Source organism: Lissotriton vulgaris, chromosome 7 (genome assembly GCF_964263255.1).
Source record: "Lissotriton vulgaris chromosome 7, aLisVul1.2, whole genome shotgun sequence".
Lineage (NCBI taxonomy): Eukaryota > Metazoa > Chordata > Amphibia > Caudata > Salamandridae > Lissotriton > Lissotriton vulgaris.
Genome location: NC_141695.1, coordinates 341,107,709 through 341,126,285, shown reverse-complemented (window position 1 = coordinate 341,126,285; position 18,577 = coordinate 341,107,709). Strand labels below are relative to the sequence as shown.

At 43.8% G+C, this 18,577-nt stretch overlaps 1 protein-coding gene across 2 annotated transcripts in view; it reads left to right on the top strand.

The window, feature by feature from the left end:
• NUCB1 (nucleobindin 1) overlaps positions 1 to 18,577 on the top strand; it is a 213,863-nt gene that overhangs the window by 89,684 nt on the left and 105,602 nt on the right. For both annotated transcript variants that reach the window (XR_015297470.1, XM_086930214.1), the window contains exon 8: positions 14,276 to 14,334. Coding sequence is in view for 1 of the 2 variants with exons in the window: in XM_086930214.1 (XP_086786340.1) it covers positions 14,276 to 14,334 (59 nt within the window). In the remaining variant the exon portion in view is untranslated. The remainder of the gene's footprint in view (positions 1 to 14,275; positions 14,335 to 18,577) is intronic.

The window sequence follows — 18,577 nt, the reverse complement described above, 5'->3', positions numbered from 1 at the left end:
TCAGAACCAGTTCCAGGGGCACACCAGCCCCTGGCCTGGGGAAGTCCGGCAGGGGAGAGGGGTGTAACCACCCCCCTCCTGGTCCCACCCATAGGCAGGACCTAGTCACCGGGTCAGCCCCCTTTTTTAGTATAAAGATGGGAGCGGGCCCCCTGTTAAAATTAGATCATCTTTGGAATCAAGACACGACTTTCTGCGAAAGGACTTCAAGATTTCTTCATCAAGATTCTCCCTTGTGGCTAAGGAGTAGTCACCCTGCATCCGCAGGCACCATCCTAAAGAACACTGCGGTCTGCTGCAAGTCCTTCATCACGAATCCGACGACCCAGCTCGACGAGACCCGGCTTCCCTGGCACCTCTGACCTCTACTCACCTCTACAGCGATGCTGAGAACCGTGAGTGCGACAAGACCTCGAGGGACCGACGATCGCCAAGACTGCACGACCTCTTTACAGCAAGCCCACCGAGTCTCCCACTGGTGAGTGCTTTGGGGTCCGAGAAGCCCCAACCCTGCGCAGCTCCAGCACCCAAGATCAGCCTCCCTGCATCTCCACGATCGGCGTGGGGCCCTTCTGCTGTTTGCTGTGCACCGCATTGTTTGGCTACTAGCCGGCTGGCTTGTGGCCTTCTGAACGACGCCCGACGACATCACTGCTGCTGGTCTGGTTGCTCCAGACTGGCCCTTGCTTCCTTCTTGAAGAGAGGCACCCCGGACCCTCCTGGTCCACTCCAGACGCCATTTTAGGTCCACCGCGTGGGCTTGAATTTGCCAAGGCTTTGTTGCCCAATCCTGGGTCCAGCGACGCCGACAGCTTCTATCTTCGTGGGACAGCTCGATCCTCCTTCCTGGTCGCCGACAACGCCTCCTGGTCTGTGAGATCTCCGAGCCCAGCGTCACCCACACGCCTTGTCGAGGTGGCTACCATCCGGTGCCCTCCTGGTGCCCACTGACTACTGGCTAGTAGTCTCGAACTTGGTCCCCTCTGCTTTCAGGTGTCATCTTCCATCGATCCAGGCTTGGATCCACCGAACTTTCTTCACTGGTCGCCTGCCAGCAACTTCTTTCTTCCAGGCTCCTGGTCCGTCTACGAGGATTCCCGACGTCCTTTGAGTCCTATGCAGCTGCAGCCCCTGGGCTAGGTAACTTCGGCATTTCGGTGCCCCAGCATAGCCTCACTATCCAAGGGTCAGGATCCACTTTCGTTTTCTCCCTACCAGGTCGGTTTCGCCCGAGAACACTAACTCTGTGAAATCTAGCTACCATAGACTTTGTCCCGCATCTCGCGTGAGAGTGCACACACTGCACCCGAGTCCCCTGGGTCTCCTAGAAGTAATCTAACGATTCTATAGTCAAGTCCTAGCGATTCCAAAGCCTATTAGTACTGTACTTACCTGCTAGTAATTTCGCATTCCACTTTTCAAGTATATGGTTTTCCGTGCCCCTCGGGCATTTGTATATACTGTGCTAACTTAAGTATTTTTGTAAGAGTTTTGGTTTGTGCTTAGTACCCTGTCCTCATAAAGAGTACAGGGCTGTTGTGATTCTTAATAAATAACTGTTTATTTTCATAACACTTGTGTGGTGTCCTTTCACTTGGTGTTCAAGGGGTATATGTGGTATAACAGCTGGCTTAACACGCCCTCTCGAGTCTTTAGCCATAGACTGCTCGTATCCACGCTACTAGGATAGCTGGTCTATAAGGTTGACTTACAACCAATCATCAATAAGGGTTGCTGGACTGATACATAGTGTTCACTAGAATAGTGAGCACTGCATATCAGGCCACCTTCTCACACCATCATATAGGTCACTCACCAAATTAATACCCTTTGCAGACCAGCATTCCCAGTGGAGAGGTTCCCCATTAATTTTAAGGGCAGGATTATGCCATAAAGCCACCGAAGTGTTATTTTTAAATTTGAGGCCTGATTTGTGGGATTGGTCCAGTCTTAAAAGGGCACGTCTTGTGTTTAATAAGATGTATTTCGAATGGGGAAGGTGTGTCAAATCCATGGTAAGTAGCGCAGGGAGGGGGACATTGCCAATGAGAGATCTCTCTATATCTAACCACTGCGGGACGTATGCTGGATCTTCGACCAGCCATTGTGCACTTTGCTTACACAGGAACGCAGTTTGGTGGTTTCTAAAGTTGGGGAGACCCAGGCCGCCTTTATTTTTAGCTAGCTGGAGCTTTTTCATTAATATCCAGGGCTTCTTCCCTTGCCACAAGAATGTACCAAAAAGCTTATTCACCTTGTGCAAGAAATCCTCCGAGAAGGTCATCGGAAGCATACTTGCTAGATAGTTAACAAGCGGAGTCGCCATCATTTTCAGGGTCTCAGCCCTCCCCCACCATGATAGATTCTTAGGAGACCATCCCTCAAGTAGTTTGGACATTTTCTTTCGGAGGAGGTCTTCATTAATACGTAAGGTAGCGATAAGATCCTTATCAAAGTCGAACCCCAAGTACTTGAAGCAGCCCGGCTGCCATGTTAGGCCAGAATCCCCCAGGATTTCTTTACTTCCTTGGTTATTCAATAATTTAACTTCCGTTTTGTCTTTATTTAATTTGTATCCGGACACCTTCGAGAACTCTTCAATAGTGGCCTTAAGGGCTGGTATAGCCTCCTCCGCCTTTTCTGATACAACTAGCACGTTGTCTGCGTAGGCTGTAATTTGTATCGTGCATTCGTTAAAGGGGATTCCCGAGATGCCTTTATTATTACGTATGTGATGTAAAAACGGTTCGATGGCTAAAAGTAATAGTGAAGGGGAGAGGGGGCACCCTTGTCTGGTTCCCTGTTGCAGTCTGAATGATGAGGAAAATGACCCTCCCGCTCTGACTCTGGCTGAGGGGCAGGAGTAGAGGGACATAACTAATTTCGTAAAGGACGACCCTAGTCCGAAATTATGTGAAACAGCCTCTAAGTATGTCCAAGCCACTTTATCGAACGCCTTTTCGGCATAGAGTGTGATTGCTGCAGTAGGGGTGGTAAGAAGTTTCGCTTTTTCAAGGACGTGCGCTAAGGTCCTGGTATTGTTGCTGGATAGCCTATATTTCAAAAAGACTGCCTGGGAGGCGTTTTTAAGCTTAGGCAAAACCCTCTGGAGACAGTTGGCTAGGATCGAGGCTAGAAGCTTACAATCCAAATTGATAAGCGAGATGGGTCTATAGTTTTTGGGGAGCGTTGGATCTTTCCCATCTTTGGGTAGAACAGCTATGATAGCCTCCGCTAGTGTGCCCTTCACTTCGTCCGTTTCATTGATTTCTTGGAAGAGGTGGAGGAGTGGGGAAGATAATATGGAGGAGAAGCATTTATAGAATCTAGCGGTGAACCCATCTGGTCCAGGGGCCTTTCCGCATTTGAGAGACTTTATGGCTTTCTCAACCTCAGTAATCAAAATTGGGCTATTGAGATCTTCTTGATCCTTAGCCGAGAGAGACGGTAGTACACAATCCTCCAAATAATCTTTAATTTGGTCCCTTTTCACATTCACGTTTTTGGCATACAAATGTTTGTAAAAATCTTTAAATATCTCTGGAGTTTTGTTGGGATCTGAGCAGGCCACCCCAGATTGATCTGAGATGGAATTAATCGTGTTTTTCTGAATTTTGAATTTGAGATAGGCTGCCAAGCTTTTCCCAGCCTTATTAGATTGGCATACTTTAAATCGTTTCCTTCTATTCAACCATACCCCTGCTCTTTCGCTTACTATTTTATTGTACTCATACTTTAGATTAGCTAGCTTGTTTAGCGTCTCTTCTTTCCTGTCCCTCAGGTGTCTAGCGTCCAGAGTGGATATTTCTTGTTCTAGAGCCTCTAAGGCCGCATTGTAATTCCTGTTCATGGCAGATTTAAGTTTGATGATAATCCCCCTGACAGTGCTTTTAAGTGCTTCCCAACGGGTGAAGTCAGTGGTATCCCCCCTCTTATTGTTTTCCAAGTATTCTCTGATAGCCATTTCAATGATGGCTCGATGTTGCTCCTTCTCAAGGACTTCCTCATTTAGGCGCCACAGAGATTGGCGGAGTGACGGTTTCATATTGGAGACGGTGAGTGATATGCAAGAGTGGTCTGATAAAACCCTCAGCTCTATAGTCGACTCTTCTATTCTGGGGATGGCATTTTTTTTTAATAAAGAAATAATCAATTCGGGAGAACAAGTCGTGTGGAGAAGAGTAAAATGTGTATTCCCTCCCATCAGGATTTTGCATTCGCCACAAGTCTACGAGATGAAACCTGCTGCAAAGAGTAGTGAAAGCTTTATGTGACTTGTTACTATGGAAGGCGCACCTGGAGTCCCTGTCAAGAATCGGGTCGAATGGCAGGTTAAAGTCTCCAGCGAGGATATGAACGGCTGAGTCAGGGCTAGTGTCTAATTGTTTCGTTAGATCTGACCAAAATGTTAAATCACAAGTGTTTGGGGCATAAACATTTGTAACGTACAATTCGGTGTTGTCTTTGAGTAATTTGGTTGTGACCCACCTCCCCTTAGTATCAGCCATGGAGGAAAGTAAATCAACATTGGAATTCCTGGTTTTAAAGTTAGAACGCCATTCTTTTTCACAATCGCTTCCGAACCTGCCACTTCAGTGTAGAATTTGTTCCTAAGCGTGTGAAATTCCTTAGCATCCAATTTGGACTCCTGCAACAGAACAATATCTCCTTTCTGCCTACGTAAATAATCTAAGATTTTCTGGCATTTGACAGTCTGGTTAAGCCCTTTAACATTAAGGGAGAGAATTTTCAGGTTTCCGACTTTCGTTACTCTCATGGGTGTATCAATTATGGACGACGCCATGTGAAATTAGTAGAAGATCAATAATCGAGAAATATGCCAAACGCCTGTCTACTTCGCATACCTTCCAAACTGGGGGACTTCTGTATGAGCATAGTGAGGATGTGTGAAGCATCAGTCGTAGCAGCCCGAGCTGAACAGCAGTCTGAATGAGGACAGCACTGACTGCAGAATAATCGGTGACAGCACCCAAGTAGTGAAAGTGTGAGGACCCTGGCAATGACATGCGACAACTAGAAGATTCATAAGCATAGCCACGAACAAAACTAAATACAAAAACAAGAGAAAGAACAAACCCTTACCCCATCCCGGCCCCCACCTTCCCCACCCTTCCCCTCCCTCTCTCCCAACCCACCCACCCCTCCCCAAACGTAGATGGTAGGCATGGTGACTAGGAAAAATAACGTTATTCCTCCCATGGCTCCCATACAGATCACCACAAAACTTGGGAACTGGATCAACATTTGAGCGTCTGACAGTAATACCAACTAGATGTAATCAACCATCTGAAAACAGCAAGTGTCAAGTACTGTACAATTGGGATCTATTGGGCTTTATGGATCTACGCAATTTACGAATAGCAAAATGGACCAACGATTTGCACACAAGGTGCACACAAGTTGTGGAATGAGTACCAACATCTCTATGTAGGTCTCATCATGCATGTAAAAATAGTCAAAAAACAGGTGCAACGCAATAACATCAGTTTTGGAGCCGGCTGATTAACTAAGCCGGTTGTTTCTGTATATCTTTAGCAATGGCAGCAAGCCGGTGAGCAAGGGTCACAAGTCTCAGATCTGCATGATGCAGGAAAACCGCATGGCAACAGTGTACAATAGAACATCAATATCACATGGTGTCGAGTAAAGCGTCCTGCCATCTATGCAGAAAGGAATGCAAACGATAGCATGTAACAGTGTACAATAGAACATCAATATCACATGGTTTCGAGTAAAGCGTCCTGCTAGCTATGCAGAAAGGAATGCAAACGATAGCATGTAATAGCATGTAATGCAAAGTGAGCTTAGTGAAGACACAACTTCAAAAGAGTACTGAGCTCCACAGGTAAAGGATACTCATTTATATCCAGAGGCAGGCACCCCCGCTGCTTCAGCCGTCGATGTGTCCATAGTTAGCTCTTCTGAGCCATTTAGGAGCCATTTGAGTCTTTGCGGGTCTGTGAATTTGGAAGACTATTTGGATAGTCACCCGGAACTTAGCCGGCCCCACAAAGCCGAATTGGTGTCCCAGTGATCGCAGTTGTGGTCGCAGGGCAAGGAAGGCCTTCCTCACTTCGACCGTTTCTTTACTATAGTCTTGTGAAATGTACACTTTATTTGTTTTCCATAAGACATGGTTATTCTTACGTACGAAGGATAGGATTTGCTCCACATGTTGGTATCTCAAGGGTTTGCAGACGATGGTTCTGGGGCCTATTTGGTTCTTTTTTATCCTGCCTGGAACTCTATGTGCCCTGTCGAATTCAAGTGGTTGGGTGAAGGTGAGGTTAGTCGCTTGTGTAAACCATGTCTCTAGAAAAGAAACACATGAGTCATGAGCCTCTTCTGAGCCTTCCGGAATGCCAAATATTCGAGGATTCCCCCTTCTATTCCTATCTTCCAATTCGGACTGTCTTCTCGTCATCTGGTCTGATGCTATAGTAAGGCAGTTAAGATCCCTACAGGTCTTAACCTCTGCATCTTCTAGTCGACTGATCCTTGACTCCGTTTCAGTAAGTGGAGAGTTAGTGTCTCGTATATCCTGCCTAATGGCCACGATTTCTTCCTTTGTAGATTTTTCTAGGTCACGCACTTCAAGTCTATTCAATATAATATCCATAGTTTCGCTAACCTCATTTTTGCCTTTGCTGGGCGATACTGGGTTCGGTGGCTCAGCCTCAAGTCTTTTGAGATTTTTCATTGTTTCCTTATCCCCCATGGTGTCTCTCATCCCGAACGTGTGACAGATGAAGACTCGGTCTTAGGAAATGGAGCTTGAGAGAATCGGGTACAAGAACTGCTACTACCATATTACCAGGTACTTCAGATAGTGATGGTGAGCGCCTCCATATATCAGGAATTGGGAGTCATCAGTGACATTAATCCGATTATTTCGCCGGCTCAGAATGAAGTGCATCCCAACAAGCGCGTTGTGCCACTATATACTGCAAATACCTGATGTGCAGTGTCCACTACTACGAGCCATTTTAAATAATATCACTTACTTGGATCAAAAATTCACTGCTTGTTCGCCTTTTATTGTCTTGTGTGCCAGCTGCCCAAACTCTGTCTCTTGACCTGCATCGCAATGCCGTGTGCCGGTGCCCACTTCAGTGTAAGTTATTTCGCCATGCTTCGCAATGCAGGCGCCCAATGTATTCCTCACAGCCGCAAAAGGGTTTCACATCAAATGCTGGTTATCCCCTGCTAATGTGTAATAGCCAGCGCCATCCATTCAATCGCTAGTTGCCAGAAAGCTTTCCGGAGAACGCCATGCAGTCTCTGCCTCTCTCCTTTCATTCATGACATGCAGAAATTAACAGCGTGCACCGCTCTCTCACCATTCTGTCACAGCGCTCCCCTGTCTGTAAGTACAAGCCCTGGGCACTGGTAAGCCCCAGGTAAGACCCCCACTTCCGATTCGTAGTCCTGCCCTCAGATCCGTTTTTCAAGTGGAGAAAGTGTCCCCAAAACCATGTAAGGCTGGTTGCCACGGGAGGAGAGCAGCTTCACACCGCCATTTCTCCCGGCGTCCAAACCACCTTATTACCCAGATTTAGAGATGCTAACAGAGAGAACATATTCTCCTGAAAAGGACAGCAAGTTGGTGATGATAGTTGCAGGCGATCTGGTGGCATGATATTTTCATAGCTTATTATTTTTTTATTAAGTCAGGTGCCCCTTTGTTTTGCATATATATGAACTACATAGGACTTGTGTTGCTGTCTAGCCTCTTCGGTGTTTACAGGAACCTTTTACTAACATAATCACCATTTCAAAGATCCTTATTTAGGATTGGGGGGTGCGTGATCTTTTGAGCCACAGGTTAATCAACCATGCGGTTAATCTAAAGAGCTAATGGCAGCCCTAGCAACTTTCTAACAAGGTAGCATATTTTTTTTCTCCTTTTTCAAATGTTAGACAAGGAAAGTAAAAAAATATGGGATTGTCTACCTCCTCGCATGCCTTCGAGAAGTACCGGACAAAATACCAGAATGCTTGTAGATCTTGTTGTTGTCCCCTCCCCCGGCATCCTCCTGATTAAAGTCAAATTTGATACTGGCCATGGACTGCAGAAGGCACATAGTCTGCCTATTGTTCTTGTCTAAAAGTGTTGCTTTCCTTTCAGTGTTGCTTTCCTTTCTTCTATATTCTCTTATACAAAGCAAGTTTTTTTTCATCAGTGGTTGTTGCGTATTCTCCACTCCTCTTTATGAAAAACATGCATAGTTGCAAAATGTTTCTGGTATGCCCTGTTTGACTGCATCCCTATATTGTTTCAGTGATTTAGTTCTCATCTTTTCTTACCCTGCATGAGTTAGTGCTATACTGCCAGCTGATTTGAATTGTGAGATAGCCACGATTCCTCCATGTTTCCATTCCCAGAACCCTATTTTCCTGTCTCCCAAGCACGTGCATTGCTTTACAGAAGTTACAATGAGCACCTTCGCAGCAGGGCACAGTTAATTAACACATTGGTATAATGAGGTGAGAGAACCCAACAGGATGCTTCAAAGCAAACTTCTCATTCTAAATAACGCTCAGACAAACACTGTTGTAAGTAGTCAGGAAGCAAAGTTTATTTGCTTTAGCTCGAGTGAGAACAGCAGCGACCAACTGCACTGTTCAAAAGAGGGTTACGATCAGGAGCCTTTCATACATTTCAAGCCACTTGGAGAACATTACAGTGAAGACAGTTGGCAAACAATAAATCTTGTGGTCAGGCGATAATCGGGATGCAAATTAACGAGGCTCACTCCGGGTGCACTGAAACTTCCTGTATATACATTACCAGAAAACCTGCAAGCTAAAAACATCCTGCACCTGGTGTTTGATAACATCAACAGCACATGCACAATCTCATCTTCTCCACATACCAAGCACAAAAGAGCAATGTAATAACATGATCTGCAAATTACGTACAACTTTTAAAATGAATGAATAGTTTTTCAGGAAAAATATCTACTTCCACAGATGGGAGCCGGAATTCAGTAAGGTTGAGGTACAGCGATTATGTTAACCGTGTATTGGTGCCTGGGCCAAACCCTTTCTTAGGAGGACGCCATGCCCACTGCTTTCTATGTTTACATCACCCCACCTATAAGTGGTGCAGGGTACGATGGGTGGCAAATTGTGCTTGTTACTTTAAATTTTAGTTTTTAGAAAGTTGAATCATCTGCCACTAAAATCAATTAGCAGATGATATGTTTACATAAATTCTGTCAGAGCTTTGTGTCCACTGCACTTGCTTTTTCAATGCTTTTATGAGCTCAGAAAATGGACTGTAAACCACAAGTCTTTATTCCTTCTGTCATAATCTCTGATATGCACTGCATAACTGCTGTGCTGTATTAGTGTTATTACACAGCTTGCTGTACAGTGTCCCCCTTCCTAGCGCCATAAGATTGTTGCTTTTTACTCTGCCAATCAATTACTCTGTTTCCCACCCATTTAGAATCTATTTTCAAGCATGCCATAACACTCCATCCCTATCTGTGCGTGCAGCACAGCACAAACCTGAAAGCTTTCCATTGCTGTTTTCTTGGTCAACTTTTGTTTACTCTGCGTTGGCTTAAAGTGATTGCACATACCGTGACCTCTGCCCAACTTAGTTAAATAGAACACCTAAGTTACTATAGCACATGTTTATTTTGTATTCTTGCTTACTCAATGCAAAAAAAAAAAAAAGCTACACTACTGCTTGGCTCTTAAATCCTACTATTTCTGACCATAGGATTTTATTTTCCAATGCTAGGCAAGTTGTTAGGAGGCCAGCTGGCTTGTTCAGAAATGCATGGCTGCTGCTGTCCGCTGTTTCATTGGTTTTTTTTTCTTTTCATATGCTAATCCTCATGTAAAGCGCTCTGATACCTCCGGGTCTAGTCAGCGCTATATGAAACTCTTCAAATAAATTAAAATTGCATTCCACTGACATACCCGAAGCCTTGCAACACCCCCCACAATTATCCACAACCAGTCTGTCACTTCAGACCTTTCCGTGGACTGTACAGTCTAAGCAGTGCTGAGAGTAGGCCAGGGCAACACCTTCTGTTGTTTTCGCCTGCTGCTGCAAGACAGTGACCCCACACTGTGGATCACAGACCGTCGAAGTGGTGTGGTCTAATGCACTATGATTATGAGGCCCGTAGATGCTTGTGCCCTGCTTCAAATGACCTGGCTGGCTCCATTCAGCTGGTGAATGAGGCCGAGTCTGGTGTATGCTGATCAGTGCAGCAGAAGGCTGCTGTAGCCTCTCCTTTTTAGGTGTGTGCGAAGCTCACGCTGATGGACGGTGCCACTGACGATAGTGAATGGGGTCACTCTCTGGTCAAAAGACACCAAGCGCACATGGTGTCGGTGACCCAAGTTACTTGATGCAACCTGGGTCTGTTGCATGATGTGACCTGGGTCTGGCGCATACTGTAACCTGGGTCTGGTGCCAGGCAAGCACTGGTGAAGAAGGCAGGAAAAATCAGTCTTTTTTTTTTTTTATTATTATGAATTTCTATAGGGATCACTGACATGGTATTCTAGTTGTAATAACCCAAATGTCTAGTGGCCCGGTCCATCCTGTTTGTGGGCGCTACAGTAGCTTGCTGGTGATAAAGGAATCCATTTTAAATTCCTGTTCACTATACAAAAGTTATAAAATGGTCTAGATGAAGTGTTTCTGGCTTCAACATGTAGGAATCTGATTCTTTTTGGAATGGGTGGTTGTGCTTTTTATTGCAAAAATTGTCAGAGGAAAAAGGGGCTTTGTGGTGACAGCAGCCGTCCTTTCAAATTCACTTCCAACAACATTTCTGTCCATCAGTGATTACCTTCATTCCCCATAATCAGCTCAAAGCACGCCTGTTTCCTAATGATAATTAATCCTATATTTATGTTGCGGTTCAAGCTAACATTCATGAGGCTACCATGATAGTGGAGAAGTACTTTCTGCAACATGATTCCATTTTAGTTTCACAAGCTTTTTTGATGTGTGGCCCATAGAAAGTTAGTATGACTTCTGATATTGAAAGCCTGCATATAGCCAGGACTGACATTTGAAGAAACCAATCTAGGTAGTCACCAGATAGCTCCATTGACTTGGCAGTCGTGGCTGCTGAATTTTGTAAATAAGGATACTTTCTATGGCGTGGTGAGGCGAGAAACCAACATAGAACCTCACCTCATCGGTCACTAGAGCTCTTCAGCTGTGTGGTTTTTGATTTTGCAACTATGTGATTTTGGACTTTGGTACTAGTTACAATTTGTCAGGTCTTGAGTAATGATTCACTTGACTTGGAGATGTAGGCTTTTGTTTTGCTTTTTCAGTGTGTGCCATCAATTAAATGCCCTTTTCATTTCTGGATGTTGTAGTCGCTGCCTCTCTGTACACTTGCACAGTTTGTAGCTTCTCTCCACTGGATAAAATCTACTCTGGCAGAATAGAATGCTCTTCTAATCAAAGACTTTCAAAAAGCGGATAGAAATGCTGGGTGTTCACTTGATGATGATGATGATGGGATCAAGTTTGATTGCCAGTCAGCTTTTACAGTCAGTGTTGTAAAATACTGGCTTTTTTCAACAACCCGGTCACCTTTAATTTCTAGAAAACAGAGCCTGCACAAACCTAATGAATTTCTGATTCCTTAGTTGATGGACTGCATCAGGGCTAGTATGCAGCCCCGTTCTAAACCTACAAATAACTATAGAATAGGCCAGTGTGTCATAATGTCCCCCATAAGGTACCCAGAAAATGCTCACAGCCATTTAACACTGTTAGCTTGAAGGCATACCTACATGGTCTGCTTCAACAAGCTTTGACAGAATCTTTCAATACTGGAACCTACCAACCTCTACCCCAAAAAGCTGCCGCCCCCTCAATGTTGAAGCATCTTTGACATCAACGCCGAACTATGGGTCTTGAGACAATAGAGCTTGTTTTGAGCTTGAAAGTCTCCTTGCCTAAGGGGCAGTTGGTAGGCAAAATACCAATTTTGCCCTAAAGAGGAACTCCGCCAGTTGAAGTGTTGTTGTAGAGAACAGCACAACTCTATGGTGTACAGCTAATAGACTAAGAATGACATTTCTGCTCCCTGAAGGAAGTGCTCACAACGTGGCCTTTCAGCAGGGAATCCACAACAGGCTCTGTCTATGGATGGATCTATGAGGACCACGATGTGAAGGATGTTTAGTCATACACCAATGATTCAATGTTCATTTGTGGTACCTGGCTCTGTTATTGTAATTGCATAAAGGACGCACTCTCGTATGCAGCAACCATTATAGGTCCCCTGCAGGACAAAAATAGTAAAAGCACAGTGTGTTGCAGAAAAAAGATTGTCATTTTGGCAGTCTCACAGTGGTCCACACCAATGCCTCAGCCTTCCTCAATCACGTTGGCCTTCACCAGTGAGAAGTGATTGAGGAACTGCTTCAGCAATAGCTAGTGAAGTGGTAAATGTATTTTAACATGTGCTTACTGCCTCTAGACAATGCACCTAACTTGGTGATATGAGCATCTTGGCAGATCACCCAGCCAATTCTCACACATGGCTATGAATGTTACTGCCATCCATGCCCATATGTTGCCCATCACTCAACACAAGTCAGAGTTGCTAAACGTTTAAAAGTAAGTTGTATTTGAAAGTGCTATGCCTCCTGAAATGCTGGGCACAGAAGATGGAGAAAAACAAACTTCCAAACTGGCCATTTTACCCTTTACTACTCGTAACACCTTCTTTCAGGCATGCAAAGCAAATACTGAGACAACAAGTAAAGAGCTCTTCAGGATGGGTGAATGGCAAGATGCCCAAGATGATGGATGCAAAATGAAAGTACTCCTGAACAATTACCCTCAAAACCCTGCAATATTCTGCTTAATTCTAAAATACTCACCAGACCAACATAGGAGGTTGGTTCTAGGCCCAGTGAGACCCTACTGGCCCATCTTGGTGAATGTTTGGGCCTATCTTCCAACCCTTCTCTATTGATTGGGGCTGTAAGCAATGACCCAAGACTGTGTTTTATGGGGTGCTGGGATACTGTGAAGATATCGGTCGGAGTGGTGATCTGGGTGTCTCTGCTTTGGACCCCGCAGACTTCATATGCTGCGGGATTCCTGCACACCATTAAGGCCACACAGCATTAAGGCGACCATGAAAATGGATTTGTTCATCTGGAAGCAGAGAGGACCTGAACCTCGGAGAAGAGTGGGAGACAGTACAGAATTATGTGTGTGTGCCAGCTGACTCAGGAGTGCATGTTTCGTAGCCCAACCAGAGACTCCATTCTATATAGTGTTTGCTAACTGTAGTACTAAAATGTGAACTGGAGAAGCGCTTGTAGGGGTTGTACTAATATGGTGCTTGTGTTGTAATCTCTAGATAGTAACAGCACATTACTACATCTTAACAAACCACTGTGATGTCATTGTGATGATACAGCCCTGGAGATGTACACTTTTCCCACGATACTTAGGCTCTATATTTAGACCAGGTTAATTGAACCCGTTAAGTTGGAAACACTAAGTTAATGACCTGAATATGCAGTGCTTTTTGTGTGAAACGTACATGCACAAATGTAGATAAATGCTTTGGTATAGTTGCTGATGGCCACTGAATGTCTGCTGATAACTTCAAGGTACCTGCATGTCTGCATTGCATAAACGTAGGAAGAGAACATGCTTTGAAATGGTTGATCACTGCCACAGAGATTCACATGCTCTTTGAATCAATTAAATATATCGTTCTAAGACTCAAGTAAGATATTGATTTGTTTATTGACTATTTGATGACTACCCTTGATTAATGTATTCATTGAAAATCCTTGTTGTATTTGTGTTTTTAGTCTAGAAATATATGTTGCGTCAAGAAAAGCAGATAACAACAAGCATACACATATAAACCTGATAAAAATTACGTTAACTGACCACAAAAAGCACAGGAAACCTAAAACCTAGCCAGCAGTGAGCAAAACAAAAATGGTTGAATCTAGTTGCTTCATAGTTTGTATTAACTACGGTTTTTGAGAGCAGTGCTTTTATTTCATACCATGTTTGAATTTATGCCTGTTTTTATTTATGCTCTTTTTGTATCTGGGTTTCCACACTCTGTGAAGTGAATGAGCCAGAAATTGGTAGGTTCGTCTCTTTAATTTATACTTACTTGAATCAAAGCTGCCCTAGGCTAATTTCACACTACCCCTCTATGCACCTTGTCTGGTTCACCCCTCCTGTTCATTTACCGACTTTGCATCTCTTCCTATTCAGATACCAATGGGGATGGGGTTCTGGATGAGCAGGAGCTTGAGGCGCTCTTCACTAAGGAGGTAAGATGAAAAAGTCGATTTGTTCCGGTTGCCCTTGCCTCTTATGCACAGATTGCTCAGAGGAAATATGTGCTTTGTGTCTATTCAGTAGAACTATGGTCCCATTTCGTATAGTTCTACTTTGCTTACCCTGCCAGGTCTATCCTGAGCTTAAGTGTCCCATGTGTATCCCTAAACAAAGGGATCTTGTAGACCAAATGGTGAACAAGAGCAAGTGGTAAGCAACCATAAGCTAGGCCCTACTGCTGAAGAGGGACTGACTTGTTCAAGCAGGCACCTTTCAGTGGCCAGTCCTTCTCATTGTGGAGGCAGACCTTCAGTAGTATTCTTCTGTGTGGGTATTTACCCTCCTTCCATATTGAAGGAATTCTAGCTCATCGCAAAGAAAAACTGTCTATAGAAGATATAGCTTTAGCTCCGAAGGTATATTCAGGTATTATAGCGATACTGAAATGATTCATTAAATGCAATGGAGCCTCTTTTTATTATGCTTAGAGTATTGGAGGTTCAAAAGTATAAATGCTGATGAGCTTATAGAATAAATATGACTTCTCTTCTCTCAGCCATCCCCTGCAGTACACTTGTATTGCCCTCCCAGGTGTGGTCTTTGTTCAATAAAAAACTCGAAAGTTATTGGCCTAATCAGGAGTAAAGAAAAATTGGGTGTGTGGTTTTATTATATCAGTTTCATTCTGTTGTTGAGCTGAATCTGTAGCAGTAAGAGGCTTTTCCTGACTTTGCATCTTAACCCCTTCAAGCCTAGGTATGGGACATCTGATGCCATTAGGAGCTATTCAGCAAATGCTTGTCATTTTATAAATATATAAAGATCGACATTGATAGCTGGATCCCACCACACTAAGTTAGACTTCCAATTTTCTCCTTGTTTTTTTTCTTCATCTTGTTGAGAGGGTAAAAATATTTTTCAATACTGAAATCTGCATGGACCTACACTTTTCAAGCAAGTGAACCTTTTTTTGGCATTGGATCATTCATAGAGCCACATGGTTGAATTCCCTCCATCCGCCCCCTCCCAATTAGGCTAGGAGTGCCTGGTTACTTTACCTTCCAGTGATTGAAGTAGCTTTGAACTCATCTCTCTCTAGAGACCACCCTTAACTCTGATTCCTATTGCATGTTATGCAAAGCCATCCCTGTTTTCGTTAAAATAAATAAAAAGACAAATATTATCTAAAGTTCTGAAATTCCTCTAGAAAAGAAAGCCAAGTCTATCAAACTGCATATAAAGCTTAAAAAAGGATTCGTCATTTTCCACATGTGCAGTGATCTAGTGAAACTTGTGAATTTATGTAGACTGTCTATTATGGAGAACTTGAATTACAAGTAAGCTAGTCCGCTTTTTTGGACATTGAGAAAAGGCTTCCTCTGTGGAATCTATTTAGTGGAGAAGCAGGTGGCATGGACGGAAAATTGCGATTGGGTGGGAACACAAATTTGGACAGTGTTCTACCAGTAGAACACTTAACATAGATGGAATACGAAGAGTGGCACAACTACTTTACATCTCATTTTATCTGCCTCCCTGTAAATATCCAGATCAGCAACTACTGTAGTAAACAACATCATTAAAGATGCAGATGGCCTGAGAACATTATGTAGAGTTACCTCACCAGTGGGCTCTCAACCCAGAGGTAACAAAGTGAGTGTCTCCAAAATCTGGATTTCCATCGATTTGATCTGTTTGGTCCTTTCCCATTCACTGTTATTTGGATGCAATCATTGGTCATAGGCTGTACTTCTATGACAGAAAAATTATTTCTGTTCTTTGTAGATATTCTTCAAATTCCACAGGAGCTCACCATGCTGCATCCTGGAAGCTAAATCTTTCCCCAATATGATTGGTTTATCAAACATTGGCAGAGGCTAAGTAGCCCTACTGGCCCAGCCCAATTAGAGCTCTTGTCTTCAAGGAAACGTTCAAGCCTCCATGCCTTCCCCTAATTTCTGAACTTGCTTTTCTGGTGTCTAACTGTATAACTTCTCAAAATCTGTCCTAAGTACAGCTAGGAACTACATTTGCAACTGGAACAATATAATAAGAACCAGCTCTAATTTTGTTATTGAATGAAAGATGTGCTCCATTTCTTGGTGTGTTGATATTTTCTTGGCCTTTCTCTGCAGAATCTAGTACTACTATGCATGTAAATTCCTTTATTCATTAAGCACACTTCTGGATTCTTGTGTTTGTTGTTTGCTGTTGGAAATGGCCCTTTTTGCAGGGTTGTCCTCAAACATTTTGCTGCTTCCTCCTATTTTTAGGGCTCGTCCTTTCCTATTCCGTAGGAATAGGAAACGAGCCCTAATGCAGTCAACCCACTTCTTTAGGCCAAGGGCTCTCCCCATAGGATTTTGGGAAGTGCACGCCTCGTGCACAAGCTTGCATTTCCCCACAGGCTCCCTGCCAGCAGCATTTGCCACATCGCTTCCCCAGCAGCCTCAATTCTCCTCCCCCTAATTGCTTTCACGGCCACATCAAAGGGATCCTTTCCCGGCCGCTTTGCCTCATGCATTTCTGCCAAGAGCTTGTTCTTCGTGTCCGGGGTTTTCTTTTTCAGGTCAAGGTTTTCAAGTTTGTTAATGTCAGTGTAATTGTTTTAAAAGAATCTTGAATGCCAGACTAAGAAATCCTCTAAGAAGCTTGCATGCACTTTAGTCGTCGTTGTAATTAGTGCTCTAATGTGACATGCAACCGATCCCTAGTTAAACAGACGGACTTTTCTGAAGAGTGGTCAACTTAATTAAACTAATGAATTCCTTGTGTGTGCAGCTGTACACAGATTACATATCTGCCTCCGGCTTGGAGCCGTCTGCACAACACCTCTACACAGGATGAGTACACATTTTGCCACTCATGTGTTCCTATCCAACATCAATGAAAACAACTGTCTGCTTTTACCCAACAGGAAAATTGTTGTGTACGAATGTCAGTAAATGGTTAAGATACTGTGGTGCAAGAGGAATTGTTTGTGAATTTGATGTTTTTCTACCACTTACAAACCTGTTGCTATTATGATTTTAACTTACATTAAATTGCTATAGCTATACACGGTAAATCATTTGACCATGACCCATTAAATATAACACTACAGTTAGCTGATTATTTAATAACATTCTCACGGTTTCCATTTGTTAACTTGGTCACATAATTCTCGCTTGTCAAAAGCAATTTTTTTAAATCAAGATGAAGTCCACTGTCGATGCTGGTATTTTTCATAATTCCAGGAGAGCAGACAGACAAAAACAGACACAGCCTTCCACAGCTAGCCCATCTGTGCCCGCCACACACACAGAGGCAGAGGCGCAGAGATACACAACCACACAAATCAACTCTGCCTGTCCCCACCACACACAGAGATACACAACCACATACTGATTGAAAGACACAGCCTTCCACAGCTAGCCCATCTGTGCCCTCCACACACACAGAGGAAGAGAACTGGCACCGCAGCTTGTGTGGGTGTCTGGGGGTTGGAAGTGTTTGACACTGGTAGTTCCCCGAGACATCACCACATCAAAGGCAGCCCAGCCTCCTTCCCCCAGCATGCGCTCTGCCTCAGGCCGGCATCTCTCCTCCCCTAATTATTCACTGCAGGGCCTGCGTCTCGTCACCCTTCCTCCCAGTCCCCACAAGCATGCTTCTCCAATGGCTGCATACTTTACAGACGACATTTGTACGTTTGGCTGGCTTCTCTTTTTTTTTTTGGTTGTTTGTATTGCACCAGGCATACGTCGATAGTTGTGTGTCAAGTAGGTGGTTCCTTTGTCTTTTTCGGTTTTTTTTTTAGTTCACTTTAGTTCTTGGGTGCAGTTCATCTTGGCATGGTGGCACTGTAGCATGCTTAGAGCACTATTGATCACACAGGAACAGTAGGCAAATTGGTGATGGCAACTTGTAATATCTACTTTTTCATTTTCTTCTTCACTCGAGAGTAAAGAAAATGGTAGTGTCACCTATATCTTTTTGTAGTGAAACAATGGTGTCTCACTATTTTGGTAGCGACATAACAAGCCAGTTTATTAATGTTTTCACCACCTTAATGCATACATTTGGTATTAATTTGTATGTTTCTTGTTGATGCATGTGAGCAGAGTGCCATTTCTTGTGCATGTGATCATATATGCAATTTCTGCTGTATCTAAATAATGTTCCATTTCTGGTGCCAGTGAGTAAGGTAGCTCTTTTGTTGCAAGTGAGTCCCTCTCCCCCTCCCATCTTCCCTCT